Source organism: Balaenoptera borealis (genome assembly GCF_965194805.1).
Source record: "Balaenoptera borealis genome assembly, chromosome: 4".
NCBI lineage: Eukaryota > Metazoa > Chordata > Mammalia > Artiodactyla > Balaenopteridae > Balaenoptera > Balaenoptera borealis.
The window spans coordinates 31,442,381-31,468,958 of record NC_138861.1 but is presented as its reverse complement, the minus strand read 5'-3'; the positions used below and the strand labels follow the sequence as shown (position 1 = coordinate 31,468,958).

Below are 26,578 nucleotides of genomic sequence, written 5' to 3'. Positions count from 1 at the left end.
CTTATCTCTGGAGGCACTTGTCTCCTAGAGACACCTACACATTCCACTACAACACTGGGAACGTGAGATTCAAGTCTATGTAGAACCAGACCCTGTACTAGGTCCTCAGAAATGAACCTGGGAGCCTCACAGTGTTTACCTTGGTCTCACGATAGAATAACCTGGGTCACTTCATTAAGATAGCATTGATCTTGGGCCCTGCCAAAGACTAATTGACAGAATCTATGGGGGTGGGACACAGGGGATGGCAGTTCTAAAACAATACATGAATGATCCCAAAGGGGAGTCAAGGCTGAAAATGACTTTGGTGAACATTGCTCATCAGAATTTCCTGTCTCTACAAATCACTTATGGATCCCTTTAAAAACTAGATGAGGAAAGTGCTCAAAATGAAATGGGGCGCTGGTGTTAAAATATTAATTTATGCACATTCCAGTTTTCCGGGGTTAATTTGAGCATACCTCTATTCAGTTCCAGCAGCCTCAAATCAAAGGTGGTTAGCAGCAATTTATCTGCAGAAACTAGGGGAGAGGTTTTTCTAGAGAAGACACCCAATCAAAGCAAGGATAATAGTTGATGGTATCTTAACCAGTCATCTTGGTATTGGAAAGCCTCGTTGGCTGTGTGGTTGATTGTTCTTAATTTATTTTCTCAGATTAATGTGCCTTGACTCTGGATTAAGTTTTGCTTCAATAGGCCACCAAACCATGAGAGTCACCACAGCCTAATGGCCTCCTTGTGTAATTACTTTAACACTGGAAATGCAGTAGGTGGGGTATTATACTTTTCATCCATTTGCAAGGTAATTTAGCAACTGTCCACCTAATGTAGAAATGCACAGCCATGTTGGTGCAACAATTTCATGTCCCAGAACCACCCAGATAAGCTACATGTGTAGAAATCAAAGATCCACATTCTGTGATGGCAGAAGAAAAATACATGCAACCATGTACATGCATAACTAGGGAGTGTTTCAGTAAAGCCATTTTATTCATAATTACCATGGAATATGATGTGTGTTTGGGAATGCGGGAAATCCATTTCTACTTGTGTGAGAATATCACCTTCATATGTCATTGGTTAAGGAAAGCAATTTGATTGACAGAAAGTTTGATTTGACAATATGTATGTCAATATTGAACCATGTACATAATATTTTACTGTTGGTGTACATGCAAATGTGTATTATACAATCTCAAATGTAGTTTTTTACACATGGAAATTGCATAGCAAGGAGGATATACTTGGAACTGATGATGTTACATCTGGAGATAAAATTTTATTGCTTCTGGGGGGTGGCTAATGAATGGACATTTTTACTTGATTTTATTGTTTAAATATTTTATAATTACGTATTTTATAATGTTTATTATTTCATAATTAAATTTGTTCCTATGCCTAGTAGTTTTCTATCACTGCTATAACATATGACCACACAATTAGTAGTTTCAAAAACACTCTACACTTCATAAGTTAGAAATCTAGTGGTCTTGGCTGGTCTTTCTGTTTAGGGTCTTACAAGGTCAAATATCAGGGTGTCATGAGGCATAGGATCTTATCTGCAGCTTCCAGGGGAGAATCCACTTCCAGGACCATTCAGGTGCTAGGCAGAATACATTTCATTCTGGTGGTGTCCATGTCACCCCTCCCTGGTCACACTTGCATCCGGTGTCCCTAAAGGAGAGAAGAAATATTGTGTCATTGCTTTACTCATTTGCTTCTCTAATCCTTTACTGTGTGTTCAGTTGAAGGGATCATCGCAAGTATTTTATGTGAGTAAGGTTATTACCTCAAGGTCTCAAACTAGAAACTGTTCACAATCAGGTTATGATTTGAATGCAAATCATGGAATTAGTGAATAGGAGAAAAAATTCGTGACCCTCAATCCACCCACTGCAACTACCATCACCCCACCTCCATCCCTTGACTCCATCATTCTCTATTCTTCATTGTGACCTCAATCTCTCCACCTGTGTGACCTTTAGATATCTCTAGAACTAACTCTTCCCCTTCTGGGCTTCTTTATTGCCCTCCCACGTCCATCCTGTGCATTTTAAACCTCCATCCCCATGAAAACTCTCTCCCCCAGGATTCCAGGCTCTCAGCCCAACCTTCCTTCTCTTTATTGCTCCCAAGCCTTTTATCCTTCGTATCCTCCTTCTCCCTTGCCCTTTATCCTCCCCTCATTCCAATGACTTCAGCCCATATCTCGTGTCCTGTATGTCTAATGCCCTCAGATGATCCAGTCATCAGTTATCAAATGTCCTTATTTTCCTCATGACCCTGCAGCCATTTCCCCCAACCCTGTAATTCCCGACTCTGCAATTTCCTCTGCAATTTTCTGGAATAGTTTGAGAAGAATAGGTGTTAACTCTTCTCTAAATGTTTGGCAGATTCATTTGTGACACCGTCTGCTCCTGGACTTTTGTTCATTGGAAATTCTTTTTTTTTTTTTTTTTTTTATAACTGATTCAATTTGATTACTGGTAATTCATCTGATTATATTTTCTATTTCTTCCTCATTCGGTCTTGGGAGATTGTACATTTCTAGGAATTTGTCCATTTCTTCTAGGCTGTCCATTTTATTAGCATATAATTGTTCATAGTAGTCACGTTCTCATTGGTACTTCTGTGGTGTCAGTTGTAACTTCCCCTTTTTCATATCTGATTTTATTGATATGGGCCCTCTCTCTCTTTTTTTGTTCTTTTTGATGAGTCTGGCCAAATTTTGTTTATCTTTTCAAAGAACCAGCTCTTAGTTTCATTGGTCTTTTCTATTGATTTTTTTTTAATAGACACAAACTTTTTTAAAATTAATTAATTAATTTTTATTTTTGGCTGTGTTGCATCTTCGTTGCTGCACACAGGCTTTCTTTAGTTGTGCCTAGCAGGGGCTACTCTTCATTGCGGTGCATGGGCTTCTCATTGTGGTGGCTTTTCTTGTTGCGGAGCACGGGCTTTAAGTGCACAGGCTCAGTAGCTGTGGCTCCTGGGCTCTAGAGCATAGGCTCAGTAGTTGTGGTGCATGGGCTTAGTTGCTCCACGGCATGTGGGATCTTCCTGGACCAGGGCTCAAATCTGTGTCTCCTGCACTGGCAGGCGGATTCTTAACCACTGTGCCACCAGGGAAGCCCTCTATTGATTTTTAGTCTCTATTTTACTTATTTCTGTTCTAATCTTTATGATTTTTAAAAAAAATTTTACTAACTGAGCTTTGTTCTTCTTTTTCTAGCTCCTCTGGGTGTAAGGTTAGGTTGTACAGTTGAGATTTTTCTTGTTTCCTATGATAAGTTCGTATCACTGTAAACTTCTCCTTTAGAACTGCTTTTGTTGCATCCTGTAGATACGGAGTGTGTTTTCACTTTCATTTGTCTCTAGGTATTTTTTTTCCTCTTTGTTTCTTCAGTGATCCATTGGTTGTTTAGTAGCATATTGTTTAGCCTCCACGTGTTTTTGGTTTTTTTGCAGTTATTTTCTTATAGTCAGTTTGTAGTTTCATAGCACTGTGTTTGGTAAATATACTTGATATGATTTCAATTTTCTTAAATTTACTGAGGGTTGTTTTGAGGCCTAGCATGTGATCTATCCTGGAGAAAGTTCCATGAGCACTTGAAAAGGAAGTGTATTCTGATGCTTTTGGAAGGAATGTGCCATGTACGTATATATCCATCCATCTGGTCTAAAGTGTCATTTAAGGCCAGAGTTTCCTTATTGATTTTCTGTCTGGATGACCTGTTCTTTGTTATAAGTGGGGTTTTAAAGTTCCCTACTTTTATTGTGTTACTGTCAATTTCTCTCTTTATGTCAGTTAATATTTGCTTTATGTGTTTATGTGCTCCTATATTGGGTGCATAAATACTTATAGTTGTTATATCTTCTTCTTGGATTGATCACTTAATCATTATGTAGTGTCCTTCTTTGTCTCTTGTAACAGTCCTTATTTTAAATCTAATTTGTCTGGGAGTTCCCTAGCGGTCCAGTGGTTAGGACTCGGCTTTCACTGCCATGGCCTGGGTTCAATCCCTGGTCGGGGAACTAAGATCCCACAAGCTTCGCAGCCAAAAAAAAAAGGCTCTTTTAACAATCACTAAAATCTTGAAGACATTGGTATGTGGAGCATGAAACACTTATTGGGGTATACTAAAAGATTTGAAAAACTAAAAATAGAACTACCGTATGACCCAGTGATTCAACTCCTGGGGAGATATCCAAAAATACCCCCAAACACTCTTGCAAAAAGATGTACCCCAATGTTCATAGCAGCACTATTTACAATTGCCATGATATAAGAGCAACCTCAGTGTCCATGAACAGATGAATGGATAAAGAAGATGTGGTGTGTGTATGTATATATATATAAAAATATATATATATAAAAATATATATATATTTATATACATACACACAGTAAGTCCCCTACATACAAACTTTTAAGTTTCAAAGATGCAAATGTGCATCTGGTTTCAGAAAGGAACCAGAACCTGTGCCATCAACGTCAGGAGCAAGTGAAATTGCAGCTTGCCCTCCGTCTCCTATTGCTGACGATCCTTCAGCTCTGCCATCTCCCACCTCCTCTCCCTCCTCCAGTCCGTAACTCTTCTTGCCTGTTCACTCGATGCCAGCCCCTGTATGCCAGCTGTTGTACTGTACTACTGTACTTTCCAAGGTACTGTACTGTAAGATTAAAAATGTTTTACTTTTTGTGTTTGTTTTTTATGTGTTTGTGTGAAAAGTATTATAAACCTATTACATTACGGTACTATATAGCCATTGTGTTAGTTGTGTACCTAGGCTAACTTTGCTGGACTTACATACAAATTGGACTTATGAATGTGCCCTCAGAACAGAATTTGTTTGTATGTAGGGGCTTACTATATATACAACACCATGCTACTCAGCTATGAAAAAATAAAATTTTGGCATTTGCAGCAACATGGATGGACTTGGAGGACATTATACTAAGTGAAATAAGTCAGAGAAAGGAAAATACTGTATGATATCATTTATACGTAGAATCTAAAAAATACAACAAACTAGTGAATATAACAAAAAAGAAGTAAGCTCACAGATACGGAGAACAAACTAGTGGTGACCAGTGGGGAGGTGAGAGGGGCACTGTAGAGGTAGGGGAGAGGGAGGTAGAAACTCTTGGGTGTAGGACAGGCTCAAGGATGTATTGTACAACATGGGGAAAATAGCCAGTATTTTATAATGAATATAAATGGAAAGTAACCTTTAAAAATTATATTAAAAATTTAAAAATTTTTTAAAACAAAATAAAGTTTTTAAAAGATTCAGTATTCTCAAAGAAGATTCGAAAAGTAGATATGCATTTCTCTAATTTTTACCTTAATGAATGCACTTTAAAGATGTGAGAAAGTATAAATACGTGATGGGGGTGGGGGGAGAACAAACTGTGGCACCACAGTTTATAATAGACACACACGCAATCAACAAAAGATTCCGATCTGTTGATTCAGTTATAAGGGGCTTTATTAACATAGATCACAGCGTCCCTTGTGAATCATCAAACATGCATTCATGGCATCATTTTCAAAGGCTTCTGTCCATTCCCAACACAAAATGTTAATCCACCCTCCACTGCTGCCTTTGGTTTGTTTTCAGAGATTTGTTCTCAATCTGTGATGAAAACAACTCCGTGCTCTGAATCTTTGGGGTATGGAGTCTCAGCTGCCCTGAGGACAGGTGGTCACGCCCTGCTCCCGAGTACTCCTGCTGGGCAGGTGGGCCCTGAGAGGAGAGGGGGCTAAAGGACCTGAGGACTAAGGGTATCTTTGGGTAGATTTCTAAGGGCCACCCCTCACACCACCCACCATGTGATTCCCACCAACCCAGCAGCATGTCCCCTAGGCAACAGCAAGGCCACACCTATTCCAGAAGGAGCTCAGCCCCTAGGAATCAGTCCCAGGGAAACTGCACTTCTGGAAGTTCTTACCCCAAACCTTCACGCTACTCAGTGGTCTCAGGTGTGCTATGCCAGAGAGCTCTAGCTCAGTGCTACTGAATACGGGTCTGACAGAGTAATATTGGCCCCAACAAAAAGCTTGTTAAAGATGTCATTTCATGAGCCTCACAGGAGAATCATAATTAAGAGTGGGGCCTGGGTTCCCCCCAGATTTGTAAGCACTTTAAAGCTTTGGAAGAAATGTTTGCTCCGAGGCTCCCATGCAGTTTCTCATTAGTATTACATGATGAGTATTTAGCAATAACATCACCTGTGCCCTCCCACAGAGTCTGTTGATGTGGGTGGGAGCATCTGTGTTGTTTTAACTCCAGGTGATTCTAAGGTTAGTCCCGGTTTAAGCACGAGGGCTGCTTGGGTACCTTGATGAGAGCTGCTTCCAGTCTTTGGTCCTTTTGCCCTTGGGGAGGCATCGGCGTCTGCTCTACATGGGATTGGAAGGAGTGGGGTCAGTGTAGCCCACTTGCTCTAGGCTGTAGCAGAGTTTCTGGGCATCTGTGTGAGGGGAGAGCACCTGTAGACAGGAAAGAAAAAGCTCATAGTTTGGTCTCCACGCAGGAGCTCATTGTTCCTGAATCTCTCTTTTTCTGAAGGTTGGCATTTCAGCGTTTCAAGGTCTTTTGCCTGCGGGTATGGTGGGAACAGGTGAAGGAGCTGTGCTGATGTCGTTGAAGGCATATTCTCAAGATGCTGATGTGATTCCTCAACGTGATATCAATGAGAAAATGACCAAGAGCAGGAGGAAGAAGAGGACGAAATGGCAGTTTCTCAGGTAAATGTCCTGTCCTGGGTCAGAGGCTGTGTCTGCTTTTCCTCCTGAAATGTCATGGATTGAGAACCTGCAAACCTTTCATTTTCTACTTCCGATGGTCCTCCCTAGCAAGGTTGTTTTCAACTACCTGTTTTTTCCTTCTTATGATAGTCATAGTCAGCTCTTCAGAATATTTCTCCCCTGTGTTCCAGAGCCTTTTCCCCATTGTCTGCATCCAGGCTCCCTATAGAGCACGGAGAATTCTCACCATGAATTAATGACCTTCAACTATCGAAATTCCTATTCCTTTTGTGAAAGATCAACATGGGAAGGCATTAGTATCCAAAATTCCCTGATGTTGAGATATTAGTGAAGAAGGGGAAATGGAATGATTAATGTACATCTGAATGCAACATCAACTTATCACAACAGGATTAAGAAAATGCACTTTTAAATGGGATGGCATTAGTAGTCCAGATAACTCAAAGTTCTGAAAAACAAAGTAATTAGGAGAGATTTGCCCTGTATATTGATAAGAAAGACTATTTAAATACAGCATTAGAGTCAGAAAGCGTGGGAGGTATATGTGGACTGAAATTTGCATAAAACTGACATTTTTTTCATGTTAGTTTCAGATTATGTTTTTCTTATGTATTTCACCTAGAATACCACAGCAGTGATAAAGTGTCTTGTGTGCTTCAGTCACCTGATAATCATTTGTCCCATTACACCTGATGTTCACTGGTTCAGGTGCTTTCTGCAAGATTCCTTTGCGATGAAGCTCATATATTTCTTGTATCTTTAGTAAGGATTTGGTGTGATTTGCTGAGAAATGTGCATAAGCCATCATGGTAGATCTGGAAACTGTAATTTCTTCTTAGTTTTCCTTTGCTTGTAGTTTGCTTTGAAAAATAAACATTGTCACCTTTGTTTATTAAAGACATTGGCTTTTCAAGTGGAGTCTGTAATCAGTCAAGCCTTGCTCTTGTAAGTTTCTATGATACTCCACACTCATGCAACAGACATACGGTTCTTTATCACTACTTTGTATTTTCAAAAAAGTTTACAAGAATCATTTTATTAATGTATGCTCAGTTGTGTTAAATTTCTGAAATATAGCCCAACTCATATGATAAATATTTTCAGACATCAAAGATTCAGAACCAATAGCTCTAACTTATTGTATATCGTTGAGTGTATGTCTCCCCAAGTGAATTTATAAAATGCAAAGTGTATCATCCACAAATAGATTCATAAGATTTATCCAGTTAAAAATAATTAGTATTAATTCTTCTTTAAAAGTTTGGTAGAATTCACCAGTGAAGCCATCTAGCCCTGGTATTTTTTTGTTGGGAGGTTTTTGAGAACTGATTCAATCTCCTTAATAATAATTTTGTCTGTTTGCGATTGTTTTATTTCTTCATGATCCAGTCTTTTTATTTTGTATTTTTTAACTTTTTGTTTGGCCCATTGATTCCTTAGGATCGTGTTGTTTAATTTCCACATATTTGTATATTTTCCAGACTCTGTCCTGTTGTTCATTTCTGGTTTCTTACCATTGTGGTTAAAAAAATACTTAGTAAGTGAAGTAAATCAGAAAGAGAAAGACATATCATATGTTATCACTTATGTGGAATCTAAAATATGACACAAATGAACCTATCTATGAAACAGAAACAGAATCACGGACATAGAGAACTGACTGGTGGTTGCCAAGGGGGAGGGGTTTGTGGGACAGATGGAGTGGGAGGTTGGATTTAGCAGATGTAAGATTTTATATATAGAATAGATAAAACAACAAGGTCCAACTGTATAGCACAGAGAACTATATTCAATATTGTATGGTAAACCATAATGGAAAAGAATATTAAAAATATAAAAATATTAAGAATGTGTATGTGTGTGTGTATATATATATATATATATATATATATATATGTAACTGAATCACTAAAAATATACTTAGTATGATATCAGTCTTCTTAAATTTGCTAAGACTTGTTTAGTGACCCATCACATGATCTGTCCTGGAGAATGTTCAATGTGCAGTTGAGAATAATATGTATTCTGCTGCTGTTGGATGGATTGCTCTGTTTTTGTCTGTTAAGTCCATTTTGTCTAATGTATAATTCAAGGTCAGTACTTCCTTACTGATATTCTTTCTGGATGACCAGTTCATTGTTGAAAGTTGGGTATTAAGAATCCCTACACTTTTTTTTGTACTGTCTGTTTCTCTCTTCAAATCTGTTAGTATTTGCTTAATACATTAAGGCCCTCCAATGTTGGGTGCATATTTATTTATGATTGTTGTCTTCTTGATGAGTTGACAACATTATCATTATATAATGACCTTATTTTTTTTCTTGTTGCAGCTTTTGGCTTAAAATCTATGTTTTCTGTTATAGCTCTAGCTACCCCTGCTTTCTTTTGGTTTCCACATGTATGGAATATCTTCTTCTAAAGCTTCACTTTGAGCCAATTTGTGTTTTTAACACTGAAATGAGTCTCTGATAGGCAGCATACAGTTTGATCTTGTATTTTTAACTATCTAGCCACTCTATGACTTTTGACCAGAGAATTTAATATATCTATGTTTATAATAATTATTGATAGGTAAGGACTTACCAAGGCCATCTTATTGTTTCCTGGATGTTTTGTTGTTTCTTGTTCCTTTTTTCCTCCTTTGCTGCCTTTCTTTGTGAATTAGTGATACTCTGTAGTGGTATGTGATGATTTCCTTCTCTTTATATTTTCTGAATCTACCGTAGGTTTTTGCTTTGTGGTTCCATGAGGCTCACGGAAAACGTCTTATAGATACAACAGTCTATTTTATGTAGATAACAATTTAACTTCCATCAGATACAAAAAATCTACTCTTTTACTCCCGTCTGTGAATTTTTGTATATGGTGTTACAATTTACCTCTTTGTATACTGTTTACACATTAAAATTATTATAGCTGCAGTTATTTTTAATAATCTAATTCTTTAACCTTTATATACTAAATTTAACTGGTTAACACGCCGCCATATCACACTATTAAAGTATTCTTACCTAACTATATACTTACAAGTCTATTGTGTATCCTCATGTTTTCATGGTCCTACTTAGTGTCCTTCTATTTTAGCTTGACGAACTCTTTTACAATTTCTTCTAAGACAGATCTAGTGATGATGAACTCCCTCAGCTTTTGTTTTTTGAAAAGAGTTTTTAATCTCTTCATTTAAGAAGGATAATTATGATGGATAGAATATTCTTGGTTGGCAGGGGTTTTTTTGTTTGTTTGTTTTTTTAATTGAGCAATTTGAAAATATCATCCTACTCTCTCCTGGCCTGTGAGGTTTCTGCTGAGAAATCAAATTTTAATCTTACGAAGGTTCTCTTGTAAGTTATAAGCCTCTCTCCTCCTGATGCTTTTAAGATTCTTTGTTTTTGATAGTTGACAGTTTTACTATAATGTGTTTTGGAGAAGAATTTTTTTTATTTTGAGTTAAGTTTGTCTGGTACCCTATGAACTTCGTGAACTTGGATATCCAAATCTATTCCCTGACTTGGAAAGGTCTCAGCCACTATTTATTTAAATAAGCCTTCTGTCTATATCTTTTCCTTCTAAGACTCCTTAATTTACAGAATGTTTCTTTTGATGGTATCTATGGATCACATAGTCATTCTTCACTCTTTTTATCTTTGCTCTCCTCTGAGTGTGTATTTTCAACTTACTGTCTGCTAACTCATGGAAAATTTCTTCTGCTTGATCTGTTTTGATATTGTTTATGCTTATTGCATTTTTTTTCTTGTAATATATTGAACACATAATATTATTTGAATTTAAGGCATACAGCATGGTGATTTGATACATTTACATATTATACTATGATTGCCATTGTAGCAATATTTATCACCTCTATCATGTCACATAATCATTATTTCTTTTTTAAAAATTTTTATTGGAGTATAGTTGCTTTACAATGTTGTGTTTCTGCTGTACAGCAAAGTGAATCAGCTATACGTATACATATATCCCCTCTTTTTTGGGTTTCCTTCCCATTTAGGTCACCACAGAGCATTGAGTGGAGTTCCCTGTGCTATACAGTAGGTTCTCATTAGTTATCTATTTTATACGTAGTAGTGTATATATGTCAATCCCAATCTCCCAATTCATCCCACCCCCCCTTTTTCCCCCGTAGTGTCCATACATTTGTTCTCCAAGTCTGTGTCTCCATTTCTGCTTTGCAAATTGGTTCATCTGTACCATTTTTCTAGGTTCCACATATATGTATTAATATACCATATTTGTTTTTCTCTTTCTGACTTACTTCACTCTGTATGACTGTCTCTGGGTCCATTCACGTCTCTGCAAATGGCACAATTTCATTCCTTCTTATGGCTGAGTAATATTCCATTGTATATACGTACCAGGCCTTCTTTATCTATTCCTCTGTTGATGGACATTTAGGTTGCTTCCATGTCCTGGCTACTTTAAATAGTACTGCAATGAACGTTGGGGTGCATGTATCTTTTTTAATTATAGTTTTCTCTGGGTATGTGCCCAGGAGTGGGATTGCTGGGTCATATGGTAGTTCTATTTTTAGTTCTTTAAGGAACCTCCGTACTCTTCTCCATAGTGGCTGTATCAATTTACATTCCCACCAACAGTGTGAGAGGGTTCTCTTTTCTCCCCACCCTCTCCAGCGTTTATTGTTTGTAGATTTTGTTTGTTTGTTTTGGCTGTGCTGGGTCTTGCTTGTGGCATGCGGGCTCTTCTTTGCGGCGAGTGGGCTCTCTCGTTGTAGCACGCAGGCTCTAGAGCAGGGGTCCCCAACCCCCAGGCTGCACTGATCCACGGCCTGTTAAGAACCAGGCGGCACAGCAGGAGGTGAGCAGTGGGCAAGCAAGCGAAGCTTCATCTGCCGCTCCCCATCGTTCCCCATCACTCGCATTACCACCCAAACCATTCCCCCCTCCCCCCGTCCATGGAAAAATTATCTTCCACAAAACCACTCCCTTGTGGCAAAAAGGCTGGGGACCGCTGCTCTAGAGCACGAGCGCTCGGTAGTTGTGCTGCGTGGGCTTAGTTGTGGTATGTGGGATCTTAGTTCCTTGACCAGGGATTGAACCCGGCCCCCTGCATTGGGAGCGTGGAGTCTTAACCACTGAACCACCAGGGAAGTCCCTGTTTGTAGGTTTTTTGATGATGGCCATTCTGACCGGTGTGAGGTGATACCTCATTGTAGTTTTGATTTGCATTTCTCTAATAATTAGTGACGTTGAGCATCTTTTCATGTGCCTCTTGGCCATCTGTATGTCTTCTTTGGAGAAATGTCTATTTAGATCTTCCGTCCATTTTTTGATTGGGTTGTTAGTTTTTTTGCTATTGAGCTGCATGAGCTGTTTGTATATTTTGGAGATTAATCCCTTGTCAGTTGCTTCTTTTGCAAATATTTTCTCCCATTCTGAGGGTTGTCTTTTCATTTTGTTTATGGTTTCCTTTGCTGTGCAAAAGCTTTTAAGTTTCATTAGGTCCCATTTTTTAATTTTTGTTTTTATTTTCATTACTCTATGAGGTGGGTCAAAAAAGATCTTGCTGCAATTTATGTCAAAGAGTGTTCTGCCATTGTTTTCCTCTAAGAGTTTTATAGTGTCTGACCTTACATTTAGATCTTTTCTTTTTTTTTTTTTAAATTTGGCTGCACTGGGTCTTAGTTGCTGTATGCGGGATCTTCATTATGGCATGAGGGATCTTCATTGAGGCATGTGGGATCTTTAGTTGAGACATTCGGTCTCTTAGTTGCGGCATGCAGGATCTAGTTCCCTGACCAGTAATCGAACTCAGGGCCCCTGTGTTGGGAATGCAGGGTCTTAAGCACTGCACCACCAGGGAAGTCCCTTACATTTAGGTCTTTAATCCATTTTGAGTTTATTTTTGTGTATGGTGTTAGGGAGTGTTCTAATTTCATTATTTTACATGTAGCTGTCCAGTTTTCCTAGCACTCCTTATTGAAGAGGCTATCTTCTCCATTGTATATTCTTGCCTGCTTTGTCATAGATTAGGTGACCATAGGTGTGTGGGTTTACCTCTGGGCTTTCTATCCTGTTCCATTGATTTGTATTTCTGTTTTTGTGCCCGTACCATACTGTCTTGATTACTGTAGCTTTGTAGTATAATCTGAAGTCAGGGAGCCTGATTCCTTCAGCTCCATTTTTCGTTCTCAAGATTGCTTCGGTGGGGACTTCCCTGGTGGCACAGTGGTTAAGAATCCACCTGCCAGTGCAGGGGATACGGGTTCGAGCCCTGGTCTGGGAAAATCCCACATGCTGTGGAGCAACTAAGCCCATGTGCCACAACTACTGAGGCTGCTCTCTAGAGCCCCTGAGCCACAACTACTGAAGCCTGAGTGCATAGAACCCGTGCTCCAAAACAGGAGAAGCCACTGCAATGAGAAGCCCGCACACCACAATGAAGGGTAGCCCCCACTCGCCACAACTAGAAAAAGCCCACATGCAGCAACGAAGACCCAACACAGCCAAAAATAAATAAATTAATTAATTAAAAGAAAAGATTGCTTTGGCTATTTGGGGTCTTTTATGTTTCCATACAAATTGTAAAATTTTTTGTTCTGATTCTGTGGAAAATGCCATTGGTAATTTGGTAAGGATTACATTGAATCTGTAGATTGCTTTGGGTGGTATAGTCATTTTCACAATATTGATTCTTCCAATCCAAGAACATGGTATATCTCTCCATCTATTTTTGTCATCTTTGATTTCTTTCATCAGTATATTATAGTTTTCTGAGTACAGGTCTTTTGCCTCCTCAGGTAGGTTTTATTCCTAGCTATTTTATTCTTTTTGTTGCAATGGTAAATGGGATTGTTTCCTTAATTTCTGTTTCTGATCTTTCATTCTTAGTGTATAGGAATGCAAGAGATTTCTGTGTATTGATTTTATATCCTGCAACTTTACCAAATTCATTGATGAGCTCTACTAGTTTTCTGGTGGCATCTTTAGGATTTTCTATGTATAGTATCATGTCATCTGCAAACAGTGACATGTTCTGTTCTTTTCTTTTACTTCTTCTTTTCCAATTTGGATTCCTTTTATTTCTTTTTCTTCTCTGATTGCCATGGCTAGGACTTCCAAAACTATGTTGAATAATAGCGGAGAGTGGACATCCTTGTCTTATTCCTGATCTAAGAGGAAATGCTTTCAGTGTTTCACCATTGAGAATGATGTTTGCTGTGGGTTTGTCATATATGGCCTGTATTATGTTGAGGTAGGTTCCCTCTGTGCCCACTTTCTGGAGAGTTTTTTATCATAAATCGGTGTTGAATTTTGTCAAAAGCTTTTTCTGCATCTATTAAGATGATCATATGGTTTTTATTCTTCAGTTTGTTAATATGGTGTATCACATAGATTGATTGATTTGCATATATTGAAGAATTCTTGCATCCCTGGGATAAATCCCACTTGATCGTGGTATATGATCCTTTTAATGTGTTGTTGGATTCTGTTTGCTAGTATTTTGTTGAGGATTTGTGCATTTGTTTTCATCAGTGACATTGCTCTGTAATTTTCTTTTCTTGTGATACCTTTGTCTGGTTTTGGTATCAGGGTGATGGTGGCCTAGTAGAATGAGCTTGGTAGTGTTCCTCCCTCTGCTATATTTTGGATGAGTTTGAGAAGGATGGATGTTAGCTCTTCTCTAAATGTTTGATAGAATTCGCCTGTGAAGCCATCTGGTCCTGGACTTTTGTTTGCTGGAAGATTTTAAATTGCAGTTTGAATTTCATTACTTATGATTGGTCTGTTCATATTTCCTATTCTTCCTGGTTCAGTCTTGGAAGGTTGTACCTTTCTAAGAATTTGTTCATTTCTTCCAGGTTGTCCATTTTATTGGCATATAGTTGCTTATAGTAGTCTCTTGTGATCCTTTGTATTTCTGCAATGTCAGTTGTAACTTCTCCTTTTTCATTTCTAATTTTATTGATTTGAGTCCTCTCCCATTTTTTCTTGATGAGTCTGGCTAAAGGTTTATCAATTTTGTTTATCTTCTCAGGAACCAGCTTTTAGTTTCATTGATCTTTGCTATTGTTTTCTTTGTTTCTGTTTCATTTATTTCTGCTCTGATTTTTATGATTTCTTTCCTTCTACTAGCTTTGGGTTTTGTTTGTTCTTCTTTCTCTAGTTGCTTTTGGTGTAAGGTTAGGCTGTTTATTTGAGATTTATCTTGTTTCTTGAGGTAGGATTGTATTGCTATAAACTTCCCTCTTAGAACTGCTTTTGCTGCATCCCATAGGTTTTGGGTCATTATGTTTTCGTTGTCATTTGTTTCTAGGTATTTTCTGATTTCCTCTTTGATTTCTTCAGTGATCTCTTGGTTATTTAGTAGCATATTGTTTAGCCTCCACGTGTTTTGTTTTTTATACTTTTTTTTTTTCCTGAAATAGATTTCTAATCTCATAGTGTTGTGGTCACAAAAGATGCTTGATACTGTTTCAATTTTCTAATCATTATTTCTTTATTGTGGTTGGAAAAATTAAGATCTAGTCTATTAGTAAGTTTGATTATAATATAATACCATTGTTTATATTCACTATACTGTGCATCAATCTTTAGGAATTATTTACTATTAGTTAAAAGTTTGTACCCTTAAACATCTCTCTTATTCCCCACATCTCAGCCCCCTGATAACCAACATTCTTATGAGTATGGCTTTTTTTTTTTTTTTGATTTTACATATAAGTGATATCAGGTAGTATTTGTCTTTCTCTTTTTGATTTATCTCAGCATAATGTACCCCAGGCCATCAGTGTTGAAAATGGTAGAATTTCCTTCTTTCTAATGGCTGAATAATATTCATTGTGTATGTATATGTAGATAAATATATAGATATAGATATCACATCTTTCTTATCCATTCATCTGTTGATAAGAACCTAGGTTGATTCCATATCTTGGCTATTGTGGGTAATGTTGCAGTAAATATGGGAGTGCATATATCTTTTCAAGTTAGTACTTTTATTTTCTTTGAATAAATACCAGAAAGTGGAATTGCTGAATCATATAATAGATCTATTTTTACTTTTTTGAGAAACCTTCATATTGTTTTCCATAGTGGCTGCAAAAATTATATCCCCGCTAACAGTTCCCATGTTCCCTTTTGTCCACATCCTCACCAATGCTTATCTCTTGTCTTTTTGATGATAGCCATTCTAACGGGTGTAAGATAATGTCTTATTGTGGTTTTGATTTGTACTGTACTGATGATTACTCATGTTGAGCACATTTTCATATGTCTATTGGCCATTTGTATGTCTTTTTAGGAAAAAAAAGGAACTATTTCCTTTACCCATCTGTACATTGGATTATTTGGTATCTTGTGGCATTTTATGAGTTTTTTTTAATGTATTTTGATTGTATGCCCCTTTATTGAATATATAGTTTGCATTTTTTCCCATTTGGTAGGTTGACTTTTCATTTTGTTGATTGTTTAGTTTGTTGCACAGAAGCTTTTAAGTTTGATTTATTCTCAGTTGTTGATTTCTGCTTTTGTTGTTTGTGCTTTTAGTGTCATATCCAAAAAAAAAAAAAAGTCATCATCATCAAAACCAATGTGGAGGAGTTTCTTACATTTTCTTTTAGGACTTTTATGGTATCAAGTCTTAGGTTCAAGTCTTTGATCCATCCTGAGTTAATTATTGTGAGCTGTTTTATATAGGGGTCCAATTTTATTTTTGCTTACATTTATCCAGGTTTTCCAACACCATCTGTGGAAGACACTATTATTTCCCCATGGTTGTTCTTGGTTACCTTGTCAAAAATTAGTTAGTAGCGTTCAATGTAGAGACTTTTCACCAACTTTACTAAATTTATTCCTAAGTATCTTATTATTTTTGATGCTATTATAAATTAGATAGTTTATTTTTTCAGATGTTTTACTACTTGTGTATAGAAATACAACTGATGATGTATGTTGATTTTATATACTGCAATTTTACCTACTTTGTTGATTAGTTACAACATTTTGGGATTCCTTGGGATTTCTTATGTACAAAATCATACCATCTTCAAATAATGAGAATTTTTGTTCTTCCTTTCTGATTTGGGTGCCTTTCTTTGTCTTGCCTGATTGCCCCAGCTAATACTTCCAGTACTATATTGAATAAGAGTGATTCAGTGGACATCACTGTCTTGTTCTTGTTCTTGGCAGAATAGCTTTTACCTTATTACCATCAAGTATGATGTTAACTGTGGGCTTGTTATGTATGGCCTTAATTATGTGGAGGTATGTTCTCCCTATACTCAATCTGTTCAGAGTTTTTAATCATAAAAGAATTGCATTTCGTCCAGTGCTTTTTCAACATCTACTGAAATGATCATGTGATTTTTATTTTTACTCTATTAATGTGGTGTATCCCACATATTTGTTTGTGTATGTTGAACCATTCTTATATCCCAATGATAAATCCCACTTGGTGCCAGTGGATAATCCCTTTCAGGTATTGTTGAATTTGATTTGGTCATATTTTGTTAAGAATTTTTGCATCTATATTAATCAGTTTTATTGGCCTCCAGTTTTCTTTTCTTGTAGAGTCTTTATCTGGCTTTGGTGTCCTGGAAATCCTCACCTCATAGAACAAGTTTGGAAGTATTCCTTAGTCTTTCATTTTTTGGAAGAGTTTGAGAATTACTGGTGTTAATTCTTCATAGGTTTGTAGAATTCACCAATAAATTCATCTGTTCCTTGAGTTTTCTGTGTTGGGATTTTTTTTGATTACTGATTCAATCCCTTATCATTGGTCTGTTCAATTTTCTTTCTTTTTTTTTAACATCTTTACTGGAGTATAATAGCTTTACATTGTTATTCAGATTTTCTATTTCTTCCTGATTCAGTCTTTGTAGGTAGTGAGTTTCTAGGAAGTATCAGTTTCTTCCTGAGTATCTAATTTGTTGGCATACAATTGTTCATAGTAGTCTCTTATCATCTTATTATTTCTGTAGTATGAGTTGTAATGTCTCCTCTCTCATTTCTAATTTTGAGTCTTCTATTCTCCTAGTCTAGCTAAAAGTTTGAAAATTTTATGTTTTTGAAAATCCAGCTTTTAGTTTATTGATCCTTTCTTGTATATGTTTTATTGATTTCCACTCTAGTCTTTATGATATCCTAACCTCTGACAACTTTGGAATAAATTTCTTTTTCTACTTCCTTGAGGTGTAGAGTTAGATTGTTTGAGAGCTTTCTAATTTCTTGTCGTATGCACTCATCACTGTAAAGTTTCCTCTTTGAACTGCTTTTGCAGCATCCGATAGGTTTTGGTATATTGTGTTTCCATTTTCATTGGTTTTGAGATTTTTTAAAAAATTCTCTTTGGCTTTCTTTTTTGACCCACTGATTTTTCAGAAGTGTACTGTTTAGTTTCCATGTATTTTTAGATTTTCCATATATGCTCTTGTTGATTTCTAGTTTTATATCATTGTGTTCAGATATTTGGTATAATTTTGATCTTCTTAAATTTGCTAAGACATGTTTGTGTCCTATCATATGATCTTTTCTGGAGTATATTTCATGTGCACCTGAGAACAAGTTGTTGGATAGAATGTTCTGTATATGCCTGTTAAGTACATTTGATGTAAGGTATAGACCAGTGTTTTCTTGTTGATTTACTCTATGGATGATCTATCCATTGCTGAGAGGGGAGTATTGAAGTCCCCTACTATTATTGTATTGTCTATTTCTTTCTTCAGATCTGTGTTTGCTTAATATATTTAGGTGCTTTGATGTTGGGTGTGTGTATATTTACAATTGTTATATCTTCTTGATGTATCAACCCTTGTGTCATTATATAATGACCTTCCTTGTGTCTTGTTATGGTTTTTGGCTTAAAGTCTGTTTTGTCTGATATAAGTATGGCTACCTCCACATTATTTGGCTTCCACTTGCATGGAATATAATCATCCATCTCTTTACCTTGACCCTAAGTGTCTCTTTAAAGCTTAGGGGATTTCCCCTGGAAATGAGGGGACTTCCCTGGTGGCACAGTGGTTAAGAATCCGTCTGCCAATGCAGGGGACATGGGTTCGAGCCCTGGTCCGGTAAGATCCCACATGCCTCAGAGCACCTAAGCCTGTACGCCACAACTATTGAAGCCCATGCACCTAGAGCCCGTGCTCCACAACAAGAGAAGCCACTGCAATGAGAAGCCCGAGCACTGCAATGAAGAGTAGCCCCCACTCACCACAACTAGAGAAAGCCTGCTTATAGCAACGAAGACCCAATGCAGCCAAAAAATAAACAAATAATTTTTTTTTAAGCTGAAATGAGTGTCTTATATGCAGAATATAATTGGGCCTTATATTTTTCTTATCCAGCCAACCACTCTATGGCTTTGATTTGTGAATTCAATCCATTTACATTTAAAGTGATTTTTGATCTGTATGGACTTATTACTGCCATCTTATTAATTACTTTCTGATTGTTTTGTAACTCCATTGTTTCTTTTTCCCCTCTGTGTCTGTCTACCTTTGTAAATTGGTGGTTTACCATGTCAGTATGCTGTGTTTAATTTTTTAATGTTTGTGATTCTACTAAAGATCTTTGCTTTGTGGTTACCATGAGGCATACATAAAACATCTCATAGTTAAAACAGTACATTTTATGCTGATAGCAACTTATCTTTGTATGCCTATAAGTGTTTTATTCTTTTATTCTTCTCCTTTCATATTTTTATGTCATGATATACTTCATTTTATCTGCATTTGTTAAAACACTGTCATAGCTATAAATTTTTCTATTACATTTTTTCGTTTCATTCATTTCAGCTCCAGAATTTTTTTTGGTTCTTTCTTACAATTTTTGTCTGTTGTATTTTTCTTTTCTTCATGTTTTTTCTGATTCCATTGAATTGTCTTTCTGTCTTTCCTTGTAGCTCACTGAGCTTTCTTAAAACAGTGTTTTTTCATTATTTATTAGGTAGATTGTAGATTTCTAAGTCTTTGGGATTGATAACTGGAAGACTGGCAATCCTTTAATGTCATTAGATTACTTTGATTTTTTTTTAATATTCTTGGGGTTTTGTGCTGCTATTTTCACTTCTGAAGTAGCAGCCACCTCCTCCAGCATTTATTAATTGTCTTCAGGAGAGAAACACCTTCTGTCAGCCCTCTAGAGATTCTGAGGCTTTCTCAGACCTTTATGGATAAACCTGTTTCACGGTTCTTATCACATCTTTGGCAGAATTCTTGAGCTTATATGCTGTCTTTTGATCTTGCAACACAATAGGCTGGGTACTGACAGCCCCTCTTTTCTTCTCCTAAGGGTGGTGCTAATGCAGAAATTTATGGTCTGTCTCTGGCCTGCAGATGTGAGCCAGCTTTCTGTGTGTTTTCTCAAGCTGTGTGCCAAATCTTGCCCTCGGTGCCTTGGTTGGGAGCACACATGCTGAACTGACCACAGTGTGAGGATTTGTGTTGGTACAATTTACAGAGCACCAAGGGTGCCCATTGGCCAGTTGGGAGGATCTATGGGTGAGGCATCCCTATTGGCTCATGGATGGGCTTCTTGATGGAGTCTGTAATACAGCTAGCAGACTCTGCAGCACATTAATGCCTTACCAGAATCCTACCTGCTACATCTTCCCCACCCCCAGTCATGCAGCTCATGATTCAGCACTCTGGAAGGGGCAAGAAAACAACAGGCCTTTTTGGCAGCACCCCACACAGTTGGAGAAGTTTCATGCTCACTCACATGCTTCCACTTGCCCGTGCAGGGGAAATCATGGGACAGGAAGATCTCTCTTGGCCCTAAATTGTGCAATCTTGGTGGAGGCGTGATGTTGGTAAAGTGAAACTATTCCCTTTACTTTGTCCAATGTATCCAAACTCATATATATATATATATATATATATATATATATATTTTTTTTTTTTTTTTTTTTTTTTTTTCCTCCAACACTGTGCTAGTACTTCTCTACTAGGAACCTGGATATCCACAAAGCCTCTTATATTCAGGAGTGATGGATTAAAATAGTATTTTCCAGGTGCCCCTGGGCTTTATCCAAGAGGAGCCAGTTAACAGATGACCGCCAAGTCCAGAGCTGGGACTGAGGTCTCTATGCCTATTACCCTGTGCACAGATGGGTGAGGTTCCTCCTGGTCCCCTTGATGTATGGTGCTGTATTCCACACCTCCCACAAAGACACTTGTCTGTGAATGAAGCCAAGTTGTTGTTGAAGGGGGACATGAGGCACATCTTATTCAAACTTAATGCTGATGGAACTCCTCCCTGAAATATATTCAAGTCAAATTGAGTAACTCAACCTGAGCTTCCTTTACTTTGCTTTTATGTTTTCATTGGTCTTGAGACCTCAACCAGGAGGCCATCTGGAGTCTTCCTCACTAAGAGAAGAAATCCTAGAGAGAGAGAGAGAGAGAGAGAAGCTTCCCTGAGACAGATTCTCACATGGAAAAATGATTAGGTTCTTTGCCCCTCCTAATACAATCCCATTCTCTAATAAAACCACCTACACTTTCTTGACCCAGGTCAGAGTTTCTTCCCATGTTGGATAAAGACCAGAACAAGTCAGGGAACTGTTTCCCTTGCTCTTCACCTATAGGAATTCTCAGACTTTGCCTCGGAAAACATTAAAGAATTCCCATGCCCAGGACTAAAAATTATTCAGTAAAACAGTATTTCTGGGCATCAGTATTTTTAAAAGATCACCAGGTTATTCAAATTTGCTGTCAAAGTGAGAATAAGTATACTTTCCCTACTTAGTAAAAACTGTGCATGTGAGTCACCTGAAGATATTGTTAAAATGCAGTTTTTGTTTCAGGAGGCCTGAGTTGTGCCTAAGAGTCTGAATCTGGCACAATTTAGGGACATAGACTACACTGAGACTACTAACATCCTCTTTTACACTCAAGTAAATAAAGCTTGGTGACAAAACAAAACCAAAAAACCGTACAAGAGATGACTGGAAGTGAAAGTATCTGTACAATATATAACATTGAGAGGATCTCATTATCATGAAGAAACTAACCAAATACCATTTCTAGTGATTTTTAATAACCAAAATTTATAAGATGAAGACAATATCCTCTATTATGGTTTTCAGTAGAACTCTCTCTCAGAGACAAAAATTCTAGGTTCAGGAAAGGCTCAGCTTAAAAAACACAGAAATTTTCATCCCCGTAGGTGTCTATTTTATCCTGTTTCCCAAATTCCAATCACTTGCACACTGAAGACAAGTAAATGTTAATTAATAGCTTCCTACTGACATTATAACTTAATATTTTCCTATGTGTTGACTCGGTTTCTTATTAATTTACCAATATTTTCCTTTATTTTTCTTTCAGTTCTATTGAGATATTATTGACATACAATACTGTAGAAATGGTGGGTGTACAGCATAACGACACATATTGTAAAAGGATCAGCAAACATTTTAAATTTTAAAAAATTTACTAAATACTTCATATGACAGTTTGGTAACCTCCATTTAAAACATAAGTTAAATTTACACAATTCATAACATTACATGAAATGGGCTGTGCAAGTCTCAATATTATTTGGTGTTCTGAAATTTGTACATAAACCACAGCTGGGGAAGTGCTAATTCATGAGACAAATTCTGCTCCTTTCTTCTTTCTTTTACTCCAGTAGTCGCCTCTGAGCCGTGTTGGCCTGGAGGCTGAGTCTTCGGTGCCTTGGGGCAGGGCGGGTCACTCCCCTCAGAGGAGGAGACCAGAAGGTCCTCCTGGAGAACATGGAGTGGGACACGGGTCAGTATCACCCAGGTTTCTCTAAGAGGTGAAACATCTGACTTGTAGGAGAAGGCTTCTTAGGAGGATGAAATGAAAGGTGTTCTGAACCTGGGGGCCTCCCCGCATCCCTTGTCCCATCATGAAGACAATTCTGAGGGGTTGGTCTGGAACATGCGTCGATGGTGGAGGTTGGGGGACAGTGCAGGCCTGGATTGGGCTCAGGTGAGGTGAGTTGGGTAGAGGCTGGGAGTCAATGCTTAGCATTGGGGCAGGTGTCCTTATGGTCATTTGGTGTGCCTGTGTGAATACAAGTCCAGATGTACTGGGAAAAGGATAAAGGCTGTGGATAATTCCACAGATCAGGTCTCTGGTCTTCCTCAGAGGATAAAAAGGACCTGAGTCTTACTTTTTTGTGAGGAGCAGGTAGGTAGGAGTGGAAGATCTAGCAAAACAGGATGGAGACCCAGGCAGATCTCTTGCCTGCTGCCTGAGTTTGGAGTCCTGGTCCCATTTATGTTTGACATTCTCTGGTCTGCACATTGAGTCTACTTCAGGACATTTGAGTTGTGCTCTGTGGTTGGTGACATGGTCCAGACCAAATGTCTTGGTGGCAAGCTGGGGAACATCACAGGAGAAGCTCCCAGGCCTGTTGTCTGTCAGCTTGGCAATGATGTTTGAGCATTGACCAATGTGCTTCGGAGTAGGTTGTGAGGTTTAGTGATATCCTCATCCTGTCCTTTAACTGGTCCACAAGTGGAGAGCAAAGAGCTCAGTACAGAGCTCTTGATGTAAGGCTGTGCATGGCAGATGGCCCTCATACCAAGTGTCTTGAGTGATGGATGACCTGTGAAAACAAGTTCCTTGACAAATTTTTTAGTGACTGTGTGCACAGTAATTGGCTTGGAAGGATGTGGGAGAAGACACCACAAGTATAAAGTATATTTGAATTGCCTCTAAATCAAGAGAAAAAATAGAAGCGACCAAATAAAAATATTTGGAATCTATGAAATTAAATTTCACAGTAAAAGAAATAAAAATGATCATTTTACATATGAAGAGGACACAACCTCAATGATGGTCAGGGGAAGATACATTACAATGCCAATGTTGTAATAATTTTTTCCCCCCATTATATTGGAAACTTAAAGTGCCTTTGTAGCGTCTCTTGTCAACATCAGTGAAAACAAGCCCCTTGTTATACTCTTGCAGGTGGTATACATGACTAATGTCCTTTGTAAATCAGTTTGTCCCCTCTGTTGCTTCCTCAGGTTCTGGGTTTTAGGGGTGCTGTGGGGCTGAAGTTTGTGTGATGACCTTGATATTTCCTGTGTCCTTGGGCCTCTGGTCAGTCTCCTTCAGGCATTGATCATTTGATTTCCTGAAGTAGAAGAAAAAAGGCAAAAAAAATCATATAGAGATTGAATCAAGATGGCGGAATAGAAGGACACGGTGTTCATCTCCTCCCGTGAATATGTCAGAAAAATCTACATGTGGAACAGTCCTCACAGAATACCTACCGAATGCTAGCAGAAGATCTCAGACACCCAGAAGTGCAAGAAAGGTCTTCATGTAATGAGATAGGATGAAAGAAAAAAAAGAAGAACACCTGCACCCCTGGGAGGAAGCTGCACCCCTAGGAGGAAGCTGTGAAAGAGGAAAGGTTCCCTCACCCTGGGAAGCCCCTTCACCAGTGAGGAGATCAGCTGGGGCAGAAAAGGAACTTCAGAGGCTTGGAGGAGAGCACAGCAGCCAGTTTGCAGCAGACAAAACAGAGACCTGCACAGAGGATGTGTGCTACCTTGTGCAGTCCCCAGCCCAAGAAGTGTGCCTACTGGTATGTGGGGTGGGGCTGGGTGCTAAAACTGGGGCTTCAGAGGAAAAACCAGGGGAGAGGACTGGGGTTGGCTGCATGGAGACAGCCTGAAGGGGCTGGAGTGTGGTACCGGCCCAACCTGGGGTGTATGCAGAAGAAGCACAGGCCGGCCATAGAAGCAAAACACCATTGTTGAGGGGCGGGTGAAGGGAGGGGCAGAGCTGCCACAGCAGCCTCCTTCTTGGTGCCACCTCTATGAGCTCTGGGAGCTCACAAGCAACTCTTACGAAAGTGGCTATTGAGGGAACATATCTCAACATACTAAAAGCTGTTTATGACAGACCTACAGCCTATTTGATACATAATGGTGAAAAGCACTTAGCCTTCTGGAACACAGACAAGGATGCCCACTCTCACCACTTTAAGTCAACATAATACTGGAAGTCTATCCATACCAATCAGATAAGAAAAAGAAAGAAAATGTATCCAAATTGGGAGGGAAGAGGTAAAATTGTCATTATATGCAGATGACATGATACTATATATAGAAGACCCTAAAGACTCCACACACGAGCTACTAGAACTGATAAACAGATTCAGCAAGGTAGCAGGATACAAGATTAACATACAGAAATCAGTTGCATGTGTTTACATTAAAAATGAAATATCAGAAAGGGAATGGAAAAAAACAATCCCTTTTAAAATGGCATCCAAAAAACTAAAATACTTAGGAATAAACCTGACCAATATAGTGAAAGACCTTGTATGCTGAGAACTATAAAACATTAATAAAGGAAAGTGAAGATGAGTCAAAGAAATGGAAAGATATCCCATTGGACTGGAATTATTAATATTGATAAAATGGCGATAGTACCCAAAGCAATCTACAGATTTAATGCCAACCCTATCAAATCACCCATGACATTTTCCACAGAACTAGAATAATTCTAAAATTTATATGGAACTACAAATGATCCAGAACTGTGAAAGCAATCCTGAGGAAAAAGAACAAAGCAGGAGGCATAACCCTTCCAGACTTCAGACAATACTACAAAAGCTACAGTAATCAAAACAGCATGGTATTGGTACAGAAACAGACATATGAATCAGTGAAACAGAGCCCAGAAATAAACCCACACACCAATGGTCAATTAATCTTCGACAAAGGAGGCAAGAATATACAATGGAGAAAAGACAGTCTCTTCAGTAAGTGGTGTTGGGAATGTTGAACAGCTGCATGTAAACCATTGAAGTTAGAACACATCCTCACACCATGCACAAAAATAAACTCAAAATGACTTAAAGACTTAAATATAACACATAACACCATAAAACTTGTAGAAAAGAACATAGGCAAAACATTCTCTGACATAAATCGTACCAACATTTTCTTATGTCAGTCTCCCAAGGCAATAGAAATAAAAGCAAAAGTAAACAAATGGGGCCTATTCAAACTTACAAGTTTTTGCACAGCAAAGGAAACTGTAAAGAAAAATGAAAAGACAACCTACTGAATGGGAGAAACTATTTGCAGATGATGCAACCAACAAGGGCTTAATTTCCAAAATATACAAACAGCTCATACAACTCAATCACAAAAAAAAAAAAAAATCAAAAAAATGGGCAGAAGACCTAAATAGACATTTCTCCAAAGAAGACATACAGATGGCCAAAAGGCACATGAAAAGATGCTCACCATCACTAATTATTAGACAAATGCAAATCAAAACTGCAATGAGGTATCACCTTAAACTGGTCAGAATGGCCATCATTAAAAAAGTCTACAAATAATAAATGCTGGAGAGGGTGTGGAGAAAAGGGAACCCTTCTACAGTTGGTGGGAATGTAAATTGGTGCAGCCACTATGGAAAACAGTATAGAGGTTCCTCAAAAAACTAAAAATATAGTTGCCATATGATCCAGCCATCCCTCTCCTGGGCATATATCTGGAGAAAACTATAATTCGAAAAGATGGATCTCCTGGGTGGAGGGCTAGATAGTCTGGTGGGACAATCCATCCCGTCATCAGTGCCTGCAACCTCTGCTCCTTCACCTACTCCTGCTGTGGTCAGCAGTGGTCTGAATGACCTATTTGACCTCTCCATGAGGATAGGCATGGCGCCTGGTGGATATGTGGCTCCAAAGGCTGTCTGGCTGCCTGCAGTAAAGGCTAAAAGCCTTGGAGATTTCGGGACTATTTACTCACCGCCAAGGGCACATCTATATGGAAATGACCTTCACCAACAAATCTCTGCAGCACATGACAGACTT

At 38.2% G+C, this 26,578-nt stretch overlaps 1 protein-coding gene across 4 annotated transcripts in view; it reads left to right on the top strand.

The window, feature by feature from the left end:
• LOC309627723 (uncharacterized protein) overlaps window positions 1-26,578 on the top strand; it is a 75,657-nt gene that overhangs the window by 24,623 nt on the left and 24,456 nt on the right. For 3 of the 4 annotated variants that reach the window (XR_014243927.1, XR_014243928.1, XM_082389874.1), the window contains one exon: window positions 6,577-6,755. Coding sequence is in view for 2 of the 4 variants with exons in the window: in XM_082389874.1 (XP_082246000.1) it covers window positions 6,577-6,755 (179 nt within the window). In the remaining 2 variants the exon portion in view is untranslated. Of the gene's footprint in view, window positions 1-6,576; window positions 6,756-7,398; window positions 9,297-26,578 lie in introns of those variants that run through there. The other variant, XM_082389875.1, reaches the window with a different exon arrangement.